The sequence below is a fragment of the Oryzias latipes genome, chromosome 17, assembly GCF_053564925.1.
Source record: "Oryzias latipes strain Hd-rR chromosome 17, Olatipes_Hd-rR_3.1".
In the NCBI taxonomy this organism is placed as follows: domain Eukaryota; kingdom Metazoa; phylum Chordata; class Actinopteri; order Beloniformes; family Adrianichthyidae; genus Oryzias; species Oryzias latipes.
This window is the reverse complement of record NC_136253.1, coordinates 6,228,871-6,253,616: the sequence shown is the minus strand read 5'-3', so window position 1 is coordinate 6,253,616 and position 24,746 is coordinate 6,228,871. Positions and strand designations below refer to the sequence as shown.

The 24,746-nt window shown below is 44.8% G+C and overlaps 2 protein-coding genes across 28 annotated transcripts; one reads left to right on the top strand and one right to left on the bottom strand.

Annotated features, from left to right (window-relative positions):
- Nucleotides 1-138: 138 nt before the first annotated feature.
- On the top strand, nucleotides 139-7,788 carry fubp1 (far upstream element (FUSE) binding protein 1). Of its 24 annotated transcripts, none has more exons than XM_078935282.1 (21): nucleotides 156-316; nucleotides 741-831; nucleotides 1,385-1,420; nucleotides 1,521-1,557; nucleotides 1,635-1,681; nucleotides 1,799-1,870; nucleotides 1,975-2,032; nucleotides 2,117-2,279; nucleotides 2,358-2,456; nucleotides 2,539-2,634; nucleotides 2,717-2,819; nucleotides 3,015-3,254; nucleotides 3,328-3,488; nucleotides 3,569-3,720; nucleotides 4,153-4,229; nucleotides 4,335-4,460; nucleotides 4,729-4,803; nucleotides 5,213-5,275; nucleotides 6,401-6,570; nucleotides 6,650-6,717; nucleotides 6,801-7,788. In XM_078935282.1, the coding sequence occupies exons 1-20, from the start codon at nucleotides 224-226 to the stop codon at nucleotides 6,668-6,670; spliced, it is 1,980 nt and encodes a 659-aa protein (XP_078791408.1). In that variant the 5' UTR covers nucleotides 156-223; the 3' UTR covers nucleotides 6,671-6,717; nucleotides 6,801-7,788. The 24 variants fall into 24 exon arrangements, with proteins under 24 accessions (XP_078791409.1, XP_078791408.1, XP_078791407.1 ...); XM_078935281.1 differs by having other exon boundaries at nucleotides 4,332-4,460; XM_078935280.1 differs by having other exon boundaries at nucleotides 741-864.
- Nucleotides 7,789-9,387: 1,599 nt separating this feature from the next.
- miga1 (mitoguardin 1) lies at nucleotides 9,388-24,668 on the bottom strand. Of its 4 annotated transcripts, none has more exons than XM_023965088.2 (16): nucleotides 24,505-24,668; nucleotides 23,227-23,411; nucleotides 19,087-19,258; nucleotides 17,994-18,115; nucleotides 17,749-17,869; nucleotides 17,533-17,657; nucleotides 16,141-16,270; nucleotides 15,777-15,877; nucleotides 14,961-15,109; nucleotides 14,813-14,885; nucleotides 13,243-13,329; nucleotides 13,070-13,168; nucleotides 12,857-12,991; nucleotides 10,723-10,776; nucleotides 10,518-10,634; nucleotides 9,388-10,439 (listed from the first exon to the last, which is right to left on the bottom strand). In XM_023965088.2, the coding sequence occupies exons 2-16, from the start codon at nucleotides 23,326-23,328 to the stop codon at nucleotides 10,224-10,226; spliced, it is 1,803 nt and encodes a 600-aa protein (XP_023820856.1). In that variant the 5' UTR covers nucleotides 23,329-23,411; nucleotides 24,505-24,668; the 3' UTR covers nucleotides 9,388-10,223. The 4 variants fall into 4 exon arrangements, with proteins under 4 accessions (XP_023820856.1, XP_023820859.1, XP_023820857.1 ...); XM_023965091.2 differs by having other exon boundaries at nucleotides 14,961-15,070; XM_023965089.2 differs by having other exon boundaries at nucleotides 23,227-23,383; nucleotides 24,505-24,645.
- Between the last annotated feature and the right edge of the window lie 78 nt (nucleotides 24,669-24,746).

Genomic DNA, 24,746 nt, shown 5'->3' with positions numbered 1-24,746 from the left:
AAAAGAGCAGAGTTTTTTATAAAATGTAAAAAAAAAATGGTTTGATTTTAAGGAATCGACATTTATAAAGAAAAAAAGGAACAAACCCAAAAGGCGGGGTGTGAGGGGGGCGGGCTCTGTCTGTTATCGCGAGAACATGCGACTCGTCGTCGACTTTTCCCGTGCTCCTCCGGTAAATGAGCCCCGCCATCTTGTTGAACGGCAGAGGAGAAGAGCAGCAGAGATGGCAGACTACAGCAGCGTGGCTCCCCCGTCCTCCAACTCTGGCGGTGGCATGAATGACGCTTTTAAAGACGCACTTCAGCGAGCAAGACAGGTAATAAGAGTCTGCAAGCGGATACAACCCAAAACATGACGAAATATCAAGGCAGACGTCGACTTTGTGCGTTTCTGCTGCCTGGAGATGAGAGCGCGCGTGGCTAAGCTAGTCTTTCATGATTACCGCTGCGCCACACCGCCGAGTCTAAACCGATGTGATCCCGTTTTTGATCAAACGTTAGCACCACGTGTATGCAGATAAGTATGTAATTGTTACAGAAAAGCAATCGTATTTAATAAACCAGTAATAAATTTTGTTTTACGCAAGAAAACGAACAAAAATTCGACGTGATCCTTTGTTGGTCCGACTTCCGCCCAGAGAAATGTAGGCCACGGCGGCGTGGCTTTCCAAATCCCTTCGACACAAAAAACCACCCAAACCGACCCCACTAAGCGCTCTTTCTCTTTCTTCCACCGCCCAGATTGCGGCAAAGATTGGCGGGGATGGCGTTGCGGCACCCCAAAGCAGCGATTTCGGCTACGGAGGGCAGAAAAGGCCCCTGGAGGACGCTGGTGGGTATTTTCCCATGGCTAACCTGGATATCGGTCAGTAGCTCACATCGGCTCGGTGCAAGTCTTGACACCCACTGTTTGCCTGTGTTTTCATATCCAGACATGTTTACATTTTTACACTCCTCATTCTGCAGGGAGACACATTTTTTCTGTTTAATCTAACCTTGCTGAACGCATGCGCACCAAGGTTATGTGTTTTTCTACAATCAATGTTTGTCATGAAATTGTTAGTTTTTTATTGATAAAATGCACATTTTGTGTTTTAACATGATCTGTGTGAATGTAGTCCTAAATCTGCTGACATTGTAAGAAAAAACTGTTTTTAATTTTTATTTCCTGGTATATAAAATGTGTACTGATGTTGCTCAGTGTAGTCTGACCCTCTCAGGGATGTAAATATGAGGGATGTTCTGCACTTTTCTAGCAGAATGTTAATACATGCTCAATTTCAGTTTTGTGTCTTCATTAACCCTTTCATTCCAGAGCACTGAAATAGATTTTGACTGACATATTTACACAAGTCGCTCTTGAATCTGTTGTTTCTGTCTCGCAGATCAACCAGAGACGAAGAAAGTAGCTACAAATGATGGTGAGTGATGGTGGACCTGTTCCATCTCAAAGGTCCAGAAGAACCTGAAAACCAAAATAAAAAGACATTTGCTGCAGATTCTTTTCTTTTTCTTTTCTAGCCTTCTCAGCAATGGCAGGAATGGGTGGCCCGTCCAGGTGACTGATCAATTTCCTTTTTATAACACATCCTGATTTGCCGTTTAGAGGCTAATTCTTTGTTTCTTCTCAAATAGATCATCATCTGAAGAGTTTAAGGTTCCCGATGGAATGGTTGGATTCAGTAAGTGATGTGGTAGTTATATAACCCCAAGTCTTTGAAAAACTCTTTTCAGTTAGGGAGAAGAGTTTTTGTGCCCCCAACTTGGGATAATAACTTTCCAAATTGTTTTTTTTTTAGTTATTGGAAGAGGAGGTGAACAGATATCACGGATTCAGCAGGAGTCTGGGTGTAAAATACAAATAGCTCCTGGTGGGTTTTTGTTTATCCTTTGATTAAAAATCTGATTTTTTTTAAATTTTATTTTTATTTTTTGTGGGAATTATTCCATATTTACAGCCTAATGTTTCTCTTAGACAGTGGAGGAATGCCAGAAAGATCGGTGACCTTAACAGGACCGCAAGACTCGATTCAGTAAGCCCAAATTTAGATTATATGGAGATTATTTTTTGCTCTCGGTCTAGTTTGTGACATCCCAATGTTGCTGTCCTCGATAAGGGCTGCTAAAAGGCTGCTGTCAGAGATTGTAGAGAAGGGCCGTCCAGCTCCAGCCTTTCACCATAACGACGGACCGGGAATGACAGTCCAGGAAATCATGGTCCCCGCCTCTAAAGCCGGACTAGTCATTGGAAAAGGGGGGGAGACCATCAAAAGTCTACAGGTGAGGCTTTAGATGGGCGCGGCATGTACTTCCTGTGGGGCTCGGCGACTGATGGCTTTGGTTTGTTTTGATTTGCAGGAAAGGGCTGGAGTTAAGATGGTCATGATTCAGGACGGGCCGCAGAACACGGGTGCAGACAAACCGCTCCGGATCTCCGGGGAGCCCTTTAAAGTTCAGGTGTGTAGTGATTGCTGATTGGGTTTCCAGCGTGAAGTCTTTGGTGAAACGGCGACGCAACACGACTTTCTCCTGTAACCAGCAAGCCAAAGAGATGGTGATGGAGCTGATCAGAGAGCAGGGCTTTAGGGAGCAGCGGGGAGAGTACGGTTCAAGGATCGGAGGGGAAAGCTTAGATGTGAGTGGCACAAGACATCACTCTAATTTTTTTTTAACGTAAAGGCTTTTAGATTTTAACCGGTTCTTTGTGGGGGGTTCAGGTTCCCGTCCCACGGTTTGCTGTCGGAATTGTCATCGGGAGAAATGGGGAGATGATCAAGAAAATACAGAACGACACAGGAGTCCGGATCCAGTTCAAGCCAGGTGAGCTTCATGACCCGAAGAGAACCTTTTCTGGTTTTGGTCAATGATGAAAACTCATGCACCACGCTGAGAACTGATGTATCACACAACCCTAACTATCTGAGACCTGAACACACACTTATCATGGTTGTTTTAGATTAGGAGGGGGGATTTTGGATGTTTTGATGTTTTAGTTGACTCTTTTCCTTCCCCTAGATGACGGGAGCGCCCCCGACAGGATAGCACAGATCATGGGGCCCCCCGATCAGGCTCAGCACGCCGCAGACATCATCGCAGACCTGCTGAGGAGCGTCCAGTCCGGAGGACCTCCGGGACACGGAGGTGGGAGAGGACGTGGTCGGGGGCAGGGAAACTGGAACATGGGCCCCCCTGGTGGCCTGCAGGAGTTTACCTTTACAGTTCCGACCATGAAGACGGGCCTCATCATTGGGAAAGGTGAGTGATCGTGCCAAGCGAATGAACCCTGAGGCAACTTTCAGTTCTTACTCGCTCGTCTCGTCTTCTGCAGGCGGTGAGACCATCAAGGGCATCAGCCAGCAGTCTGGAGCTCGCATCGAGCTGCAGAGGAATCCGCCACCCAACTCTGACCCCAACATCAAGATGTTCACCGTCAGAGGCTCCCCTCAACAGATCGACTACGCCAGGCAGCTGGTGGAGGAGAAAATCGGGGTGAGACGGAAAGCAGCACCTCCCCGCCCGACACCAGCTGGTTCCAATCTCCTTCCTGACGGCTGGTTCGCCTCTTTCAGGGTCCAGTCACTCCCATGGGTGGCCCACATGGTCCTCCTGGCCCACACGGAGGACCAGGCCCACATGGCCCTCCAGGTCCCCCTGGTCCCCCAGGAGGACCCATGGGTCCGTATAACCCCGGGCCGTACAACCAGGGGCCTCCAGGACCACAGTGAGTTCAGCTCCTTTTGATGCTGTTTCAGCCTTATGCTACGTTCACACGGGGCATGTAATGCATGTTCAAGAAAATGCTCGGAATTCGTGTTCACACGGGTCTGTCGCTACCTGATGCGGTGCAAATCTGGTGGATCTTTTCCCAGCTTTATTCTGATATATCAAAGTCTTGGGGTTATATAACTACCACTACCAAATCACTACATAATTCAAGTCCTTGATTGGTCAAAGTTCAACTGGTTTAACTGGTAACGGCTTCAATGGCCGTGGGCTTTGTACGAAAAGCCCGAAAACAAAATTAAAAACTTTGGTACTGAAACAAAGAGTTTTGAACGTGACTTTTCATCTGAAGTGGAATGTGCATTTACAAACGCACTCAAGGATCTGAGGAGTTAAGAGATTTTCCTGTTTTTTATTTTTCCATCATCAGCGGTCCTCCCGCTCCTTATCAGCCTCAGGGGTGGGGCAACGGCTATCCCCACTGGCAGCAAGGACAGCCTGATCCAAGTGAGTACAGTTTAATCTGGATTGTTTAGTCTCTGTGTCAAATAGAGAAAATCTAAACCTCAGACAAACTGTTCCTTCATTTACCCTCCTGTGCTGTGAAAGCAGATAAAGCTGCAGCTGATGCCAACGCAGCCGCATGGGCAGCTTACTACGCCCAGTATGGCCAGCAGCCGCAGGCCTCCATGACTCCAACCAGCGGCGCTCCCGGCACCACTCAACCCAACGGCCAAGGTAACCAGCTCTGCGGCGCCCACTCTGTCAGAGGAAGCAGGGGCTGCTTAGGCGAGCATAGAGCAGTGTAGCAGAGTTAGCTTAGCGGCCCGTGCTCTCTCAGGTTTTGCTGAAGCCATGCTTCACTTGTTATCGAAGGACTTTGCTTTTGCAGAGATCCCTTTTACTTTAATCCCAGGGACAGAATAGTTTTCCTCCCACTCCAGGCAGGTGGAGGACAGACGGCTGACTTAGATTTATTAATTACAAGTACCGTCTTTTTTAACAGGTGACCCACAGGCTGCAGGTCAGAGTGGACAAACAGATTACACCAAGGCCTGGGAGGAATATTACAAGAAAATGGGTATATAATTGTAGTTTCAGTGTTCAACTGTTCACATGAGACAGTCTAAACAGCCACTGGGCTTTCAGCCAGCTTCTTTTTCAGCTCTGGAAATATGTCAGAACCACTGGCCTACTGGTTTTCAGTGTGCTAACTTTGTTTTGTGACAGTCCATCCCTGCCTGTGCTGTTTAGACTGCAACTTGTTGATTATCTGCAGGCAGGACTCAGCTGAACCTCCTGTATGACATAAATATGTCCAGATTATTTGGTGGCAGAGGTGGTGTCCCAATGTGCCATGACTGTTTTTCTGTTGCTGAGTGCATGTGGAGTAAACGGCTGCTTGATCCGTTGGGTCTTGTGGATGTTAAGTGACTGTTAGGAGGTCAGTGGTTTGAGTTTGTCAACACAGTTTGTCCTTCTTTTCACAGGTCAACAGAACCAGCAACCCCAAGACTACACAAAAGCCTGGGAGGAGTATTACAAGAAACAAGGTTTGGACTCTGATTGATTTGGGTTTTCCAAAAGAACCGGGCATGTTTGAAACCATGATGAAGCGGGTGCTTTGATGCTTTTGCAGTCCTCTTAGTAGAGTTGCTGTTTTTAAAGGCACCCAACAGAAAAGCAGAAGGTTTCTGACCAGCAGCCCACAGCCTCCGGCTGTTTGGTTCGTTCCCCTTCTCATAATTCTCTGCAGTTTATGAGACACGGTGACATGCTTGTCTTATTGTCTGATCGTTTCATTGTTTTAGTTTCTTTTTTGTTTTCAAACATAATCCAGAAGCCAAACAGGCTTCTCTGCATTTTAACTGACGGTGTTGATGTGCTCTCCCTACGTCACGTTGCTGAAACAGATTCAACATGTTTGACTCGTTGATGTTACTCGGACTGAAGGCCAGAACTCCCAGTTCCCTCGATACATCAGACGATACGTGGGCCATTTTATCAGGATGTCCAAAGCTACAATTAAAAAAATCAAGAGTCCTGAAAAATTCCCAGAATTCCCTGTGGAAAAACTAGTGTTTCAATACTCACTAGATTGGCACACAAAGACCAGAATGCATTGCGTTTGCACAATTTAAGACCAACTCCAATGAAAGTGGTGGTTTTTACATGTTCTTGTAGCATTTTTCTCGCAATGGAGGATGTATATTACAGAATTAGAGCTCAACATTGTATCTTTATTCAAATCAGGTTTTTTTTGGTAGTTTCAGGTAGTTTTGAAAAAGCTCCCTAGTAGCTAAGTGAGAGTGGCGGGCAGTAAGCTAGCGGGAGAGTGTATAAACAAAGGGATCATGGGATATCAGCAGAGCCCAGCTTCTTTGCCAACGGACCCAATCGATTGGTTTTAGTAATTATGGACACAGCCTTTGGTGGCTCTCCTGAATTAAACTTTGATCAGAAGTAGCATGACATGGGGTCAAAACGTGCTGAGAAGTAGGTTCAGGTGCAATAATCTAAAACAAGCTGTTGAAGCTGTAGCGCCCTCTGCAGGACAAGGCCCCAAACCCTCAGTCATGGATGACCTGAACATGTGAATCTCCCCTGACTGCTTCATTTATTTATTTCTAACAGCATATTATGTTAATTGATGACGATAACTCTCTTTAACCCCCCAGGTCAAGCAGCCCCTCAGGCCACACCCCCAGCGGCGGCAGCAGCAGCAGGCTCTCAGCCCGGAGGCCAGCCTGACTACAGCGCCGCCTGGGCGGAGTACTACCGGCAACAGGCTGCTTACTACGGTACAGCCAACCCTCAGGCGATGGGTGCAGCACCACAAGCCCCTCAGGTACGCCCCCCATAACAACCTGCCCTCCATATTGACTGCCACTAAGTGTTTGTAGCGTGACCCCGCCTTCCTTTCTCAGGACTTTACAGGGATCCAGTGAGCGCGGCGTCCTCGCAGACCTAACCAAAACCCTTCCTTCCTGAACAGGTGTTTGTTTTATTTTTGGAAGCTGAGTCAACTGTTTCTGCTGTTAACATGCAACGTATTTTCTATGTATTTCTTTTGCACAGGGCCAGTAATGTGAAGTGGACATAAAGTAAATGCTACATTGTCGAAACAAAATCCTTTGTTAAATGTTTGGATGCAGACGCCTTCAAGATCTTAAATTTCCTTGGTTTGAAAGTGTTTCACGTAGATGGCAGATTTCCCGGCGAACACGTCCTCTGATTTTCTTCTGTTCTTCCTTTTTTTCTTGTAAATGCTTTGTTTTTAGTGAGGTAACTATACATATGGTCATTCCAGCCTTGTATCTACATTCAATGTGGTTAGAACTCATGTTTATTAAACTGTAGACATTACCATGTAAATCATCTCAGTTTTAAAAATGCTGTTGCCTGCTGTGTTTTTGCAATAAAGCAAACTGAAACCTCCTGTGTTGGTAAGTTGGGGTGGTTGGAAAGGGGCGGGGCTGAACTTTTCTGTATGTTTTTTTTGTTTGACTGGGAAGTGTGAGGGGGCGGGGTTTGGGTTCAGATGTCTGATGACGGTTTGTTTTGGAAGTTGTGCTCTCCTGTCTCTCTCCAACTGCCTCTAAGGCTGACAGTAAGAAGCGCGCGACGATCGCCATCCACTAAACGTCGGCGCTGATAAACGATCATGTTGCTGTCGTGACTGTAGCAGTAGAGCCGTTCATCCTGAGATGGTTGACATGTATCTGTGACAAATTCCATGCATTGACTGCGTTGCAGTAGCCCTCTTCTTGTCTATATTGTTAAGCTAGTATGCACTGTTTGCCTTGATAGTCTCCTCTTCCACAGGCAAGTGTAGAAAAAAAAGCGGTAAGCAGGTATTCTGAACATGTTTTTAAAGAAATGTCCCGTATTTTATTATTTTTTTAGTGTTATTTCTGTCTGCTGTTCTTTCTCCAGGACAGTCAGGTAAACAGCCAATGTATAAGCAAATGTCTCTCCATGCCCATGTCCAGATGTGTGCACATTTGTTTTCCCTTTTTTTTTAAAGAATTAATGTTTTTTTAATATAAAAACATTGCAAAAATCATCTTTGCTCTGCCCATTCTGTTAGTGTTTATTCAATATAAGAACATAGTTGTTGTAGGGTCGTGGGTGGCTAAGCAGCCTCTTCAGCTCTTCGTCACTCCTGTAATGTAAGTACAAATCATGACTGAGAAATCGCCTCTTGATGCTTACAAACTGCTGACGATGTAGTGTATACATATATATATATATATTTATCCATTCTTGTCAAATTGCCATTTCTTGATTTTTGGGTAAGTATGTTCTGTTCTGAGCAGAGGCGATTCACTGCCTAACCTTCAGACCTTTGAGTTCCTGTGATGTTCTGGTAGCGTTTCAGGCCTGTCTGGTCCTCAGTGAGGGTTTACGTTTACTGATTCGCCCCTGATCTAAAGGATGTGGTGTGGCGCTCTTCCCTATTTGACCTCGAGGTGCCATATGTCCGAATCTTTCTGACCCTGCCTACCTCCAGCCAGCGTAGCATGCTTAGGCCTCTGCCGATGTGTCTCCATGTCCCATGTAAGCATGTGGAATGCCGGTAGCAGAAGTGCTTTGTAGCTCAGCCGTGATCCGGGAAAACTTTGTCCAACGTGAAAGTGGGAATTAATGTGACTGCATTGTTCACTGACGGCAAAACAGTGCGATTATATCTGATCTTTGCAGTGTCTTCCCAGACCTTGCACCTTAGGTTCTGCTGCAATAACACAGGTAAGCGAAACCTAAGGAAACAAGTGTATTCTGTTGAGTGACCTTTGACCTATTGAATTGCACAGAAATGCTTACCTGTTGTCAACCTGCCTCAATGCATTTTTTTAGTGTGAAGAATAGTGACGGTATGATCAGCTGTTTAAATGATGTGCTTTCATTGAACTGCATAACTTGTTACATTATGATTCTGAGAAAAAGTCCATATAATGACATGCTGTGAGCTTTACCCTGGTAAGTTCTGCGGGTTCTGTACGGATCCTCGTGGTCGTCTCTGGTGTTGACTGCATGCTCTGAAGTTAGCAATGTGTTGCAATGCTAGGAGAGGAGGGTGCCATACATGACCATGCTGTTTTCTGGGGGAGGGGGGAGAGTTGAATCTGCCTTCCGGCGCGATGCACAATCTGTTACTGAAACGCTGCTGCCTCTTTGCTCACAGTGTTGGAGGATGCTGCAGGCTTAGGTCATAGTCAGGCCGTGTCGTAGTTTGTGCCCCCCCTCTGCTGCTGAACGTAGACCGTTCAAGAGCTCCAGTCATAAGGTAAAGCAGCAACGCATTCAAATGTAACGTCTGTGATTGCAACGTTGTGGTCAGATACATGTGTTTCCCGTCCGGATTGTTTCACTGCTGTACTTTACAGTGATGGTTGGATGAGAGAGCAGGAACCATTGTACTTCATTGGCACATGCAAATATTTAGAGTTCAGTAGCTGAAGGGTTCTGTCAGGTTGTGTATGTGAACAGCTCAGACACACAGTTGGAGGGGTGTAGAGGACTAACAAGGTTTCTAAAATGTGTTGTAAAAAAAAAAAATCTGTTTTTGTAGATCTTTTCAATTGTTCTGCTCATCAATAAAGTTGTTATAAAATGTTCCGGAGTTGGGAGTTTGCTGTCCGGACGAAGAAGTTGGGGACAAAACCACATTTTTTTAGCCTTTATTTGCTGGTTTGACAAACGACAAAGCCACACATTCACAAAGCAGCAACAACCAGGTGCCCAAAGACCCCAAATCAGGAAGCCCATTCAGTTTTCAATCAGGGTTGTGACTGAAATACTTCATTCTATCTCATGGGGTCCAGATGACCCCACAAGGGTCATGGCAAACTGAAGATCATTCTGCAGTTTCCCAGAAACCCTAAAAAAATCTCATTCACTGCTCCTCTGGGACAGACCGCTAAAAGCTTCAGAAGCTGCGAGGTGGCGCTGACATGAACATACGTGTGCGAAGTCTCAACACGGCAGTGAAGAACACGCGGACAGACGTGGGCGTGTGTGCGTTGACGGTAAGGCTGCTTGTGTTGCCCATTTTCAAAGACTGGCACAAATCAATGACGATATTTTTCTCCTTTACTGGCCGACTACCCCTGCAACCGCCTTTAAATATTCTGTCCCTCCCCCTCAGAGGAGGCGTGGCTTTACCACGAGCAGCATGAACATCTGACTATTGCACTGCTGACATTAAACAGGATACATTCAGCTGATCTGATGATCACCTTCACATGAAAACACAGGTGCAGCTAAAATCACAAGATAACCCTGTTGAAAGTCAAATAAATACCTGCAGCGTCACACAAACTGCGTATGTGCTCTAAATAATCATCGCAGCACGGTGGATTCTCATTATTGCTATGATCTGTGAGGCATGGCACTGTAGAGAAGCTCACATCCAACACCATGGAGATGTGGGGGCACATCTGCACCAATACGCTTCCTTTGGTCCAAGTGTTGGCTCACCCCAACACCACAGCTGGAAATTCACTGTACCGACGCCTCCAGCAGGGCCGTGGGGAGCAGCGGCCGCTCGCCACCGCAGCCGCCGAGGGCCGGGAGGTGCTCGGCTCCCAGGTACGCCAGCAGCAGCTCGGCGCGTCGGTGCAGAAGGTGCAGCGTGTCCTCCGCCATGCTCTCCACCGTGGAGTATCGCACCTTATCCAGATCAAATACGTCCTTCAGGAAGTGCAGCACCTGCTCCTGCAGACACAACACGCTGCATTGGTTTCTGCACGTCCGGCTCCGCCGTCCCCAAAGCTGCACCTTCACATGTCTGACCTTGAAGAAGCGGCACAGGTCCTGCAGGGAGCTCTCTGGGCCGAGGAAGCCCCAGGCCAGAACTGGACTGATCTGTTCGCACACGGCGTAGAAGCGAGCGATGAAGCCATCAGGAACCTGACAGTAAAAACAACAATGCATTGCATTGACATGTCAGTCCTGTGACAGCACATGTTAGAACAAGTGAAGGATGTCAGACATGAACCTTCATGTGTTTCCTCTTCTGCTTCAGGACGGACCAACAGCTCGATGCGACCGCCTGAAAACAGCACACGGCAGAAATGGGTTGTACACGCGCTTCTGAAACAGTTTCTGAGCTTCTCCTGCTTTCTGCACATTGTCAGTCCACGGCTGTAAATGTTCTACGTAGTGTGAACCCGTGGAATTCGTTAGGGGTAGAACCCAACGAGATGGCAAACCGGAGGACGCCTGCTTCTGCAAAGTCCATTCATTTCTGTTATGGTCCGGGTGAATCCTTGGTTCTGATTGGCTGCTGGGTGTGCATTAAAAAGCGATAATGGACATTGATAATGTGTATCTAAAAAAGTAGTTCCGGTCAAGTAGCTCATCAAAATTGATTAAACACATCTGTTTTGGGCGTGACCATGGTATAAGGGGTTAGTCCAGGGGTCGGGAACCTTTTTGGCCGAGAGAGCCATAAACGCCACATATTTTTTAAATGTAATTTCGAAAGAGCCATACAATAATGTAGTGTCCCTTTCCCACACTGATGCACGGAGACTTAACCTCTTTTAAGGTTCTTTATTCTGGTTACTGCAGGCCGCAACAAACGCCTCACAATTAATTCAGCAACTCCTGAATCTCTCCCGCCGAGACGAGACGAGACGAGAGCGCTTCTACCAATTTTATATTCACCTGCTCCCGCTCCAGCCCTCCCATTTCCCTTATTCTGCCCATAGCTGAACCCCATTGGTCCAAATTACCTAACAACAGGCTGAGTGACAGAACTGAGGGCCAATCAGATCTCTGCTTGATGCGTTTAATGAACTCCAGAACTTATAACGCGGCCCAACAGCCAAGTTTAACTCAGTCCGCGACAATATGTTTAAAACTAAATATACAAATGAATATGTGTATTTGATTTAATTTCAACATTTTTAAATTACAATAAGTCTGTGGATTCTTTTTAATAACATTGTAGGTTAGTATGAATGTTGTGTAGATGTGACAAAGACTGATCACATGCAGACGGGGAGCCAAACACACACTCACACGCTGCAGTGAGTGACGGGAAGCAGGTTTTACGTTTTTACAATCCCTGCGCTGTTCACCTTACTGGCCGTGCCCACAACCCCCTCACCCCCACCCTCTGGTTTCTTCCTCACACATCCCGTCCCCGCTACTGCGCGCTCTTTCTCAGAGACGGGAGCTCGCACGCAGTTTTAGGCACGGCAATTCACAGGTTTCCGGCTGGTACAAACTCTGTGAAATAATAGATAATAGTAACTGATAGCGCTGGCACAGATTTTTTTTCTCCAAGCACCGCTACCACTGCGCGCCTCTGGCATCGCATCGCGCCCGAGAAGGACTGGTCTAATAAAAAAAAAAAAAGTATAATTAAAGATTTGTCTGCGAGCCACATGTGACCATCAAAAGAGCCATATATGGCTCGCGAACCATAGGTTCCCGACCCCCTGGGTTAGTCCATCATCAGATAACGGACTTCACCAAAGCTACCATCCTCCTCTTCACATCAGATGGTTCATCCGTTCTTCGTCCGTTGATTTCTGATAATGGACAGCTCGTCGGGCGTTACCTCGCTTATGCCACAGTCACCCAACGAAATAAATATTCAGTTATTTGTACTTTTAACTTGAATTTAAACGCGTTTTTGTCACAAGTAGTGGACTATTTTATACGCAGTGCAACATGTTATCATGGCAACTATCAGGTCTGCACCGACCTCACTCTGCGGCGGCGGTGGAAAGTCGTGTTACGTGATCCAAAGCATCACTTCAGAGGGAAAGTTTATCCCTTAACGCATCTTTTTGTCCAGACGATGAAATGTGGATCAACGAAAAATTTCTGTCAATAATGAATAATAATTATTATTCATTAATGACATTATTTGTAAGACATTTGAAGGACAAAGGTCTTTTCTGCTGTGGGCTAGCGTCTGTTCACCTGTGTTCCAAGGTTCTGTTGCGTCGGTTTCCTGCAACGTTGAACATTCAGGCTACGTGACCAGAAACTTCTTTTTTATTTTCTTAGGTGTCCATTGTGACTTTTTAATGGACACCCTGCAGCCAATCAGAATCGACTATTCACCCGGACCAAGTGGGCAAACCAAACAGCCTCCTGAACTCAAACGTTCTCACCGTCTCCTTGAAGGAGCTGTTCAGCCAGCGGTTGTTGATCACATTCTGGATGGAGAAAGGAGGGTTCTCCAGGTCCTCAAAGGAGTCCATGAGGATGAAGTCCAGGACAACGTCATAGAAGTTCAAGTGTTTCACCTGGGGGGGATGAGAGTCATTATATACTGCTGCTGCTTTCTTCCGGAACAGGAGGTTGAGGCATGGGCGCAGACAAACCCCTCGTGCAGCAAGCTCCACCTCCGTGTCCTCCCAGTGTTTGGCCTCCTCCAGGAAGGAGATCATCTCCTCAAACACATCCTCGAACCTCTTTGGACTCTGGGAGGAGACGGGGACATTTAGGGGAGACCCCCCCCAGGAATGCAGATGGTTTTGCCGACGGTCAGTTTTACCTTCTGAGCTTGAACGATGATGGAAGACAGGATCTTCTTTCCCGTGTTGGCCAGAAACATCCTGGTCGTCCGGTCGCACAGAATCAGCTGCAGACAACAACCACCTTAAGTCATTACATCTGACGTCGAGCTGCCTACGGTTTTCTGCTCAATGACCTTGGAAATAACCTCAATTTAAGCCAAATGATAGAAACGATGGCAAAAGGAGAAATCCGTAAAGACGCTGCTGAAGCATCAGAAACAAAAAGTGGACCTCAGGACTTTTTAGGATCAATTTTGCTGAAATTTGGGAGCTCACCTCTAGAGAACCAGACTGGTGGAGGTTTAAAGTTCCACTCTTTTCAAAGCCTTCTCAGTGGTCTGTTAGTTAGGATTAGGTTGTTTTTATGCTAAATTTAAAGACTGCAGTCATATTTTAGGACATCAGAAAAATGGGACGACCATTTCTGATGACGGAGGACGTGTATGAAGACAAATTAAGCTTCAAATTACATTTCTGAGTATTTCTTTACTCATATTGTGGTAAATCAGGAGAAGATCAAAGTAATGCAGATTATAGATGTCTTAGAAAATGACTAAGAATAATGATTTTATTTGGGCTAAGAAACAGTATAATCATAATTACGCTTTAATAATGAATCCAAAAATGTTCTCTGGTGTATAACCTACGATAGGGACGTCATTCCAGGTTCTCACCACAAAAAAATCTATAGAATGGAAGCGAAAAGGCAGAACAGCCACGTGCACATTGATAAAAAATAGAAACGTCCTACATTTTGAAACTTTAAAACAGAAATTCAACTTGACTGACCATGACCACTTCAGGTTTTAACAGAATAAAGGTTTCTTTAAAGATGGAATTTGAACTATTGTTGAAATTTACAATTCTAAAACACAGAATTATATCAACGCTCTATAAAAACCTAATGGAAAAACACCACATATACTAAAAAGAAATGGGAAAGGGAACTGCACATAAAAATATCAGATGAAGATTTGGGAAACACAGAATTCATCCACTTCATCACGGACATGTTGGAAAAACACAATTAGATATTTTCTAACCCCAAAAGTCACAAACCCGACACTTCAGTGCCACAGCCATGTTGGAGGAAATGTGGAGACATAAACGTAGATCATTCCCATATTTTTGGCTCTGAAGCTTTGGAAGAATATTCACCAGATTATAACCAAGATCCTGGGCTACAATATACCAAAGACATGCTTATGTCTGTATCTGGCAATATATCAGAACATGTACTCAAAGATATTTAGTCAAAAATGTTTTAGCTGCAGGCAAGAAAACATCACAACAGTACAAGACAGAGTGACCAACACTGCAGAAGATGAAAATGGAGGAAATATATGAGATGGAATTATTTAACTATAGGATAAGTTGGTAGAAATGGACTAACCATAAAATTACATTTATAAGGACTTGGATAATGTTATAAAAACCTATAGAGCCCAGGCATTTCTTATTTTTATTATGATTTTTCCTATTTCAAGCTTTTTCCAGGTCACCTCTACAGCAGGAACATGAGGCTGTAAGGATCTGATCAGGCCGTACCTCACACGCCTGCCGGACGCAGTGCAGCTTGGCCAGGAAATCCAGGTCCCCGTGGCACCCCAGGACTTCCGTTCTGTCAATCCAGTAAAACACAAACGGTTCTGAAAAAGATCCAGCTCTTTGGCCTCAAAGCGGCTGCAGGTCCCACCTCAGTACCCGGCAGGAGATCTGGCCCTCCTCCGCCATCTGCAGCGCCTCCTCGTACAGAGGATGCTGAGCGAAAACCCCTCTGAGGTCCCGCTGCTCCCCCGCCTGGGGCTGAAACAGACACCGCGGGTTTGAATCCATGCCGCTTCTCTTGAAAACGGAACACAAACATGGATTTTACCAAGAAACAAACCCGTTTTCATTTACTTTAGAAAACTAAATCTTCATTTCTGCTACAAAAACTAGGAAAATATTGAATAGAGCTCCATCTGTGAAAAACACTTTAAATTAGACATTGCAGCAGCTGGAATCCTGTTATAATAAAAATTAAAAAAAGACTATAGTGATGGTTTCATGCTTAGAATCCACAGAGCAAAGAGCTAAAGGCTGGATGTCAACAGAAATATGAGAAACGTGATGATGAATGACTTAAATATACATTGATTCATTCATCTTCTTCTGTTTGTCCCTTTCAGGGTCACGGAGCTGCTGGAGCCTATCCCGGCCACTTAAATATGACAAACATATTTCTAGTAAATGAACATTTTTAGTTAAAGTGGGGTCTGTTAGCACATCCTAAGTTGTTGTTTGGGGGTCAAATGTCGCCGTGGAAGCGGAGCTCAAACCCTCCAAGACTTAAGGAGTAAAAGAGATCAAGGAAGTCCTGGTAGACACAAGAGCAGAGCTATTCCAGTCCAAGCCCTGCTGGGACTCAGCCGGGGCTTCCGGGATTCAGACGGACTCAGATTAAGAGGCGCTGTGAAGAGGAGCAGGACAGAGTTTCCTCTGCCAGCACAGAAGGGGTATTCCTGCAAACCTCAGCCGCAGAAACGAATGAATCGGTGGAGGCGATGCTGATGCTGTCCCTCAGACAGGCGTCGTCCAGATCGTCTCTCGCCAAAAGGTCCGCCATTTGAGCTGCAACAGGAAGGAGAGAAGGGGGTTACTGTAAACACAGGACTCCCTGAAAGCCTCTGTGAAGAAAACTAAACATGACTCTCATAGGAAAACTCCGATCTCAATGGACTGAAGCTCCACAAAGAAACCTCCGGTCAAACGTTGGAGCTGGAGGAAATGTAGAAGCTCCAGACTCCTGTGGTTTTGACCGCCATGAACGTCCTGCTTTAAGCTGTTCTGCAGGTCCACATTTGTCCAGACGGAGGCCGGTTCCAGCCACTCACCCTGGCTGCTGCTGCTGCTGTGAGAGGACGACTCCGACAGGCCCAGCACTCCCTCAAACTCCTCCTGGAGGTGGTAAGCCCTCTCCAGCAGAGACTTGAGCCGGTGGACGAACTCCATGCTGATCACATCCTGAAAACGGAACAGAAACCAGGCTCAGAGCCACGCGGAACCAAACAATCTGTGGTCAGACTTTCCTGTTTCGGTCCAGGTGGCAGCTGACCAGCTTTATTCAAGCTTCTGTCATCGTCTCATCAAAGTGAGAGTTGAACCCTCAGCTGTGGTCTGATGGACATGATGGAGCATCAAACCACAGCAGCGTGATGACAGGAAGAGACACTAAAGCAGCCCCTTCCTTTTAAGACCAACTCATCATCAGGCTAAAAACAAAGAAACACGAGGAAGACAAACAGAAAAGCTGGAAAAGCTCAAGTCAATGAAAAAACGTAACATTTGACATTTTAGTAGAAATTTAAAATTAATTTTTTTGGTGTTTTAAACAAGTTCTTTTAGCATTTTGGAGGAGAGATGTAAAGAAAATTAAGGCTCAAACTGCATTTTGAGTATTTATTTGAATCAGGGAGCAGATAAAAACAACAGTTTTAAAAGCTCTCGTGACGCAGCTAGTGAAATGGGCGGGGCCACAGTCTCCCTGCTCCGCTCCATTCTGATCATCCACTGTCAGACAAACAGATCCATGAACGTCTTTGTTTTCCTGCTCCGAGCTGGAATCTGGATCAGAACTGGACGGCTGGATAGCTACGATGCTGTTGCCATTTTTGTTACACCGATAATAAAAGGTTGGGGTTGTGAGGGGCTGTAAGCTAGCAAGGGAGTGTAAACAGTGTTCTCTCCCCCAACACAACTCAGAGGACAATTTCTGATGAACTCCTGCCGCTCTGCAGAAACTATGTCCTATGAAGCGTCACAGGTTTTTGGATTTTGCCTCAAAACGGCATCATTCTCAGTAACAGACCACTGGGAAACGCTGAAAATACAGTTTAGGATTTCTTCCAGCTCCACCTTGTTCCGATAAGGATAGCATCTGGGATTCGTTTAGAGCGAGTCCAGCAGTGTGTCTGAGCTGAGAATCATGTTCCAGCTCACGTACACAGAGGTATAAATACTCTTCACGGCTGATTTATGATTTACTCCCTGTCATACTTCCATGGCATGAACTCTGTGGAGTACATGAGCTTCTGTTCATCCCCTATATTCAGAAACTGGCTTTGATCCGTTTTAACCCACAAAGTCCGTCAGCGGATCCTGAAAGCCGCTTTGAGGCTTCAGACGGCTCTGATCATCTGTCTAGTAAGCTCACAGTCTGGAGCAGGAGCAGATGAAAAAATGCAGTTTGAAAAAGATCACGGAGGAAAAGAGAAGGAACCCGTCACCTCCGCGATGGCGTCTGCAGCTCCCGTCCTGACAGAGGCACAGCTCGCATCGTCCTCCGTCTGCCTGCTCCTGAACGTCAGCGCTTCCTCCCACCGCCGCAGCGCCTCCTCAAACAAATCCATCCCTGATCGCCGGGAAAACAAACGCAGAGCTTCTGGAAGTCTGATGTCACCCAGAAAGACGCTGATTCACAGGGACTGTACAGCGTGTCTCACCCATTAAGTAGAGGTTTTCAGGTGTGGCCACAGATAGGCCGGCCTCTGCGTCTCCTGCTCCGTCCCAGCAGGTGGAGTCATTTGCACAGGTGCTGCTGCTGGAGGAGTTCAGGCTTTCTATCTGCAGAGATCAGGGAGGCCGGTGAAAAGAGCAGGAGCCTTTTTGCTCCCATCAAACTACGATGTCTGAGCTCTGAGGCTGGAAATGAGAAGGAAATCTCCTTTAGAGTCGGTCTTTATCTTACCGAAGCCAGACTCAGCAGGGACCTGGAAACCCTCTGATCATCTCTCGTTAGACCCAAACCAGATCCAGAGGAGGCGCTTTGGTCAAAGGTTAGGGACACCGAGAGGTTCTGGCTGGTGTTGTCTGTAAAAACGAAGAAGAGAAGGTTGAAAGTTCCACATCTTTTCATCCATTTTTAAAGTGATCCCAACTGGGACATAGTTTCTGCAGAGCAGCAGGAGTTCTCTGAGTTGTAGGTGGGACTGTTGACGCTAGGCCTACCACCCCTTTATTGACACGCTCTGCCACTGGCTTACAGCCCCTCACATCCCAACCCAACATTAGCGGTGCAACAAAAATGGGGAACAATATCAGAGCTATCCATCCGTCCAGTTCTGATCCAGATCCCAGCTCAGACCAGGAAAACAAAGACGTTCATGGATCTGTTTGTCTGCAGGTGATGATCAGAATAGAGCAGAGCAGGAAGACTTTGAACTCCGGATTCACAAGAAATCCTCAGACATGCAAATGTAATCTTCTTCCATCATCAGAAAAACGAACATACTAAACACGTTAAAACAGCAAAAACACAGTTTTCAGCTAAATGTGATCAAACTGAACCAGAGGTGATCCATGTTCTCCAGTCTGATGACAACACTGTCTCCACTCTGCTGCTGGTTCCTTTGCTGCGCTCGCTTCCGTTCCAGGGGGACAGCATGCAGACGCTCACGTGTTCTCCGTCACACGGATCAATCCACGTCTCCACAGAGCACAGGCTTTACTTCAGCATTTCACTGGATATAAAAGGGAATCGCTGATTCCTGTTGTACCGCATGAAGCTGCTTTAACATCATCCAAGACAAAAAATGTCTTTTGATGTTTGAATGAACGGATTGAATACGAAGCAGGGATTTCAAAAACCTGAAGTTTAGCCTTTATTTGCCCACAAAGCCCCTAAAGGACATTTATTTAGCCCAGACTTTGCCTCCAAAGCCAGACAGCTGTGGCGCAGAGGCAGAGCGCTCAACCTCTGGTCGCAGGTTTCTGCCCACCCATGTGTTAAGATGCCCTTGAGCAAGAAGTGACAGTAAACAGAACATAGTACAGTTTGGTACCGTTTTCTGCACAGCCAGGAGGGAAAAACTGCAGATCCACCTGACCCCATGGAAGCGAGGGAGACCTCTTTTTGCCCTTCCTCCTCTGGAAGCGGCGAGCGAGCAGGAGGAGGGACGCGGTTCCAAGAGCGGCGACTGCCACCAGTTTCTTGGTACCTGTGCTGACGCTCACCTAAAGGCCAGAAAGAGAGGACAGTTACAGAACAAAGAAGGAAAAGAATTCAGCCTCATCTCTGACAATACACTGCAGCAAGAAGGTTTCAAAGTTAGTCCTGAACTGCCAGATTTAAAATAGGTCAAGCCACCAAAGACAGAAAAGACGACCTTTTCCTGGAGGCACAAGATGGATGAATAACTGAAAGGTGTTTGTGTGTCTTAGAGGTTGATAAAGCCTCAACGGTCATTCCAACTGGAGCTCTAAATATCCCTGATGACCTTCAACCTTCTGTCTGCAGAAAGCTGAGACAGTGTGGTACCAAACACAAACAACATCATGAGCTTTAAAGTCCCACTCCCATCGTCTTTTCATTATGAAAATGCTGTTTGTGGCCAAAATGTAAAAACCTGTCGTTTTCTGGGACATAGTTTCTGTAGAGCAACAGCAGCAGCTCATTTTTCCACATGTAAATAAGAATTATATATATATATATATATATATATACTTCCACTTTCGGCTTCTCCCATCAGGGGTCGCCACAGCGAACAGGTCGCATGGTAGATTTGGCAATGTTTTACGCCGGATGCCCTTCCTGACGCAACCTTCTCAAACCGGGCTTGGAACCGGCAGAGGTAGAGAAGGGAACAGGGAGCAGCCCGGAGTCGAACTCGGGTTTCACGGATGGAAGGCGCCGCAAACCAGCACGAGCTAAACTGGCTCCATATATATATATATATATATATATATATATAAAATATGTATATATATATACACACACACACACCTAAAGATTATAACGGGGTTGAATGCTTTATAGCTTTCAACCCATTGTTTCTCTTTTTTTATTATAGTATCTTTCACCATTTTTTGCAGCTTAACTCCTACAATTTTTCAGCTATTTTAACCTTTTAACTATTCAAATGTTCTTTTTCCAGCTATTACTTTTCTGTTCCTTCAAATCCTTAAACTTTTTAAGATATTCCAGGATTTTTGCCTCCATTAAAATCCATGGGGAATCCTTGGTGCAGAAGCTCGCTGGTTCAATACTCTGGCATTTTTCACTAAAATATTTTTTTTGTTATTGTGCTGTTTTCACTTCATTTATGGTCACGTTTGATTGTTTCTTTCTTTCTTTTTTTTATTATTACCCTTTAGGTTTCATTTTCCTTCAGCAATAAAGCATTCAACGCTGCGTTTTCTTCTGCAAATGCAGGTCCTTCTAGTTTCTATTAACAACACAAACGCTGAAAGAACAAAGATCAAACCCATCAGACTAAGTTTAATCAGTGACACAGAAATCAAACAAGTGGATGACAATCCTCAATAGTCATTTCATAAGAGTCCCTGGTCTGGGTTAGTGCTGTGGGTGTCTTCCTTTGGCCTGCTTCAGCATGAATCGGTGAGCTGTCATTGGTTTTGTGCTGAGATGATCAGCAGAGCTGCTGGTCAAGCGCTGCACAACAGGCTCTCACATAAAAAAACAAACAAACTAAAAGCTCTGCAGAAACGACACACGTGGCACTTCCCAAAACCACAACCTAACAAACACGTTCAAGACATGCTCCTTTTAGGAAAGAAGACGTTTCTGTTCCCATCTTCACAGCAGAAGAGTTACAGTGCAGACGTGTTAAAACAGTCACAGCTGGTGTTAAACTCTAACACACATGTCAGAACAGACGGCGTTCCAGAAAAGAGGCGTGCATTGCTGCATCAGCCGGTGGACACACACACACACACACACACACACGCCTCACATTTGACTAGTTATGGTCGGGGGAATTGGACTCTCTCTCTTTATTTTTATGAACTCCGTACAGAGTTAAAGGCTCAAAAGTAGTTTTGAGTATTTGCTTGGAAGACAGAACCATTGAAAACGAAATGACAGACCCTCAGTGATCAAAATGGTGTTTTTGGTGTTTCTAACATGTTCTTGTAGCATTTTTCAAATGGTATATAAAGAAAATTAGGATTAAAACTGCATTTCTGACTATTTCTTTATTCAACTGCGAATCAGGAGCAAACAAAAAAAACTGCTGTTTGAAAAAGATCGTATTACAGGGCTCCAGACTAACTTTTTTCACTAGGAGCACAGTGGCCTCCAACTGAAAATTTTAGGGGCACAACCAGAAAATTTAGGGGCGCATACCGTAAATCAACATTCTAACCAAATCTACTCGTTTCCACTGTATTACGAATAAATACTTTAATAATAGATGCAGAAATTACAATGTGCTGTTTCAAATTCAGCGTCACATTTTATTCTGCACTTTTGAAGATGCAACAACGAGGTAAACTGACAGCAGCATCGCTGTCATGACAGTAGAAATAGTAAACAAAATACCATAAATTTAGAATAAACAAAAGTTTTTAGTAACAAGTGATTACCGTAGTAACCTTTCGGTCATTTCACAGTTTCAAACAATACTTAAATGTATGTAAACATTAGAGGATGGAAATTCATGTTGGCGACACCAAATAGGTGCAGCCAAGATGCACAATAATTTGAGATCACCCAGGTGAACTCAACGCTGCACAGATCACCTGGTGTGAGACTTATATTTTTGTTTTTGCTCTGACATTACCTGTCAATCAAAACAAAAATATCACCAGATAGGGGCGGAAGCAAGACCCCAACCTATCGGAACGCAGCTGGAAATGTAGTACTGAACTGACTGAAAGCTGCCCTACTGACTACAAAACAATGCATTATGGGACATGTGTCCTGATGGTTTTTTGTAGTTCACTGATCAATTAAAATCATTTAAAATACCAACTGAATAAAAAAAGGCTACATACATTACATTAAAAGATGTAATATCACAGATCATTGGGGTAGGGGTAGAGGCAAATTAAAACGAAATTGAATTTTAAGGACAACTCCTAATTCCTGTTCTCCTTCAGTCTCGCTGCAGCTTCGCCTTCGTCCCCCCCCTGGTTTCACGGACGGAAGGCGCCGTAAACCAGCACGAGCTAAACCGGCTCCCTATTTTAGCCATTTACAGTGACTTTCCCTATTCTTCTCACACGCATTGGCCGCCTCAGGCATCACTCAATGACACGCGAGTGTGCGCTCGCGTGTGCTCCAGTCTCATGAGTATTCGCGCGAGTGTGTGCGTCTGTCTGCGTGCGTGTGCGCTCGCGTCTCATTGATGATTTCATTGCTCATTTCATTGATCATTGACGTGCCCCTTCCACGTTTAATGTATAAAAAATACGGAGGGTGGGGGAGGCAAATTTACTGGTAGCACATGTGCGACTGGATGTAAAATTCAGTCGCACACTCTCAAATTTTGGTCGCAAAATGCGACCAAGTGGTCGCAGTCTGGAGCCCTGTATTAGTGATGTAAAACATACGCTACATGCTGATGCCTCTGACTAGATCCATGCATAGTAGATCTAGACCGCTCGCCCTTTTTCTTACACCGCTTATGTTAGGTTGGGCATGCGAGGGGCTGTAAGCTAGTGGAACAACGCGTAAACATATAGCTTAGCTTTGGGTGATGGGAAATGGGGACGGGTTTACTTCACGCCAACGGACCCGACCACAACTTGGAGATAAAGTTCTAATTAACTCCTGTCGCTCTGCAGAAACTATGTCCTGGAAGACGATACAGGTTTTATAATAATCCAAACGAAAAGAGCAGTGGAAATGCTTTGAAAGACGATCAAAAAATGATCGGAGTGGGACTTTAAGGGGTTTATGTCACGCTAAATCAACCTTTTGAGCTTTTAGGTGAATTATAATGTTCATTCCTGACAACAACAAACCCAAAGATCGAGTTGTCTTACTTCTGGGTTTAAAAAACAGAAGAACTTTAAAAATAAAAAAATTTTCTTTCGTGTGCTAAAGGTGATTTATTATCACATATATGGATAAAGTTTACTATAAAAGGCCTAAAAACAGCATGATATATATAGGAAGAACCCACGCATGCATGACGTAGGAGGAGCTTTTGTAGGAATTGTGATCCGTTCAGACTCACCTGTCCCAGGGAGCTGTAGACCAACAGAGGAAGGTCAACCATGCGCAGAGCAATCGCCTTGAAGGACAGCTGGGCGTTTGTCAGGCTCTCATGTGTCATCATGCCGCTCTATCCATGACTGAGCAACTGTCCGGTCCTCATCACGGTTACGCTGGAGCTGAGGAAGTCAGATGCTGGGATTTAACCTTCAGGACGGGGAAACGCCGTTACATAAAACAGACAGAGCTATTATTAATGCATCGTAAACGAACAAAGTGCTGAAATAAAAAAGGGCAAAAGCAAGCTGAGCAACAACAAGAAGGGGGTTGATCTTTTTGAAATAAAAAGCCAAACATTAATGGTCTGCAAGCTCTGAACAGTCGCAGCAAACCTCCACTTTACATTACAATAAAAAAGGTAATTCTTGAGACTTTTACTTTGTTAATAAATGAGAAAAGAATCCCCCTTTTATCTTTAAACCTCTTTAATGACTTGAAAGGATTCAAAAGTTTGAAATGTGATCGACAAATGTCTAAATTAACCTCTGGTTCAAAAGAACAGTATAATATAAAACTTAAAGCCTTAAATCTCTTCATTTCATGAACAAAGGGTTTTGTCGGTTGATATTTCTTTTTTAGTTTGGCTTTTTTATGTTGGCCATTAGGATGTGGTGTCAAAAAATTACAACTTTCTTACAGCAGATCTTAAGAAAAAGCATTGCATTGAATTTTAAAGGAACATTTATGCTAAATTTGAAAAGCTGTCAAGCAGAAACATAAATGCAAAAAAACCCTGAATATGAACAAATCTCAATGAAAAAAAAATCCTATCTACGACTGTCAGTCATCACATGACAGAAACATCCAAATCAATGAGCGTCTGCTCCAAAGGCAAGAACAGTAAATTAAAGCTGAAAACCTAATTAAAGCCATTATATAACTGTGATCTAGAATAGTCAGACTGGAAAAAATGACCGACCGTTAACCTGCACCATTAAAAAAACACATTCTGCTCTCTGAACCCCGTTAAATCCATAAAAATCATCTTCTAAATGTAATTTTAAATTAAGAAAGTAAACATCTTTCCCGAGTTCGTCCTCTCCCTCCGCATTTAATCACATTGACACATGATGGTCCGGATAGGATGAGCAGTTAGTTAGCATGAACAGCTAAAGGCTAATTTTTTCGGATAACGAAGCTAATAAACGCTCGTGTGTCCATTTCCTCTCATTTAAACCACATAAAACAGACTAAAATGTTGACATTCTACAGTAAACTGGACATTTTAGAGAATGGTTACCTGTTTATGTCACAGTTTCTTTAACAGAGTCCACTGCTTGTTCACAAATCGTCTGGCTGACCTCGGTTAGACACGCATGAAGGACTCCCTCTTCCGCAACAGGACACGCCCATCCAGGTAGTCTTTCAAAATAAAAGCTTTTTTATTTTTTTAAATGAAATGTTCGCGCCCTCTTTGGGGCTTTGATGGTATTTCGGTCCATTTTGAATCTGGAACATTCCTCCAGCACTCATTCCAATTAG

Excerpts from the sequence above, each read along its gene's own strand:
- miga1 (XM_023965088.2), bottom strand. The coding sequence starts at position 23,328 with ATGATGACACATGAGAGCCTGACAAACGCCCAGCTGTCCTTCAAGGCG. Across the intron at positions 15,878-16,140 it reads CAGCAGCAGCAGCAGCCAGG|CTCAAATGGCGGACCTTTTG; the intron begins GTGAGTGGCTGG and ends TTCCTGTTGCAG. Across the intron at positions 13,330-14,812 it reads GCGTCCGGCAGGCGTGTGAG|CTGATTCTGTGCGACCGGAC; the intron begins GTACGGCCTGAT and ends TGTTGTCTGCAG.
- fubp1 (XM_011486051.4), top strand. The coding sequence starts at position 224 with ATGGCAGACTACAGCAGCGTGGCTCCCCCGTCCTCCAACTCTGGCGGT. Across the intron at positions 1,682-1,798 it reads CGATGGAATGGTTGGATTCA|TTATTGGAAGAGGAGGTGAA; the intron begins GTAAGTGATGTG and ends TTTTTTTTTTAG. Across the intron at positions 4,230-4,331 it reads GCAAGGACAGCCTGATCCAA|CAGATAAAGCTGCAGCTGAT; the intron begins GTGAGTACAGTT and ends GTGCTGTGAAAG.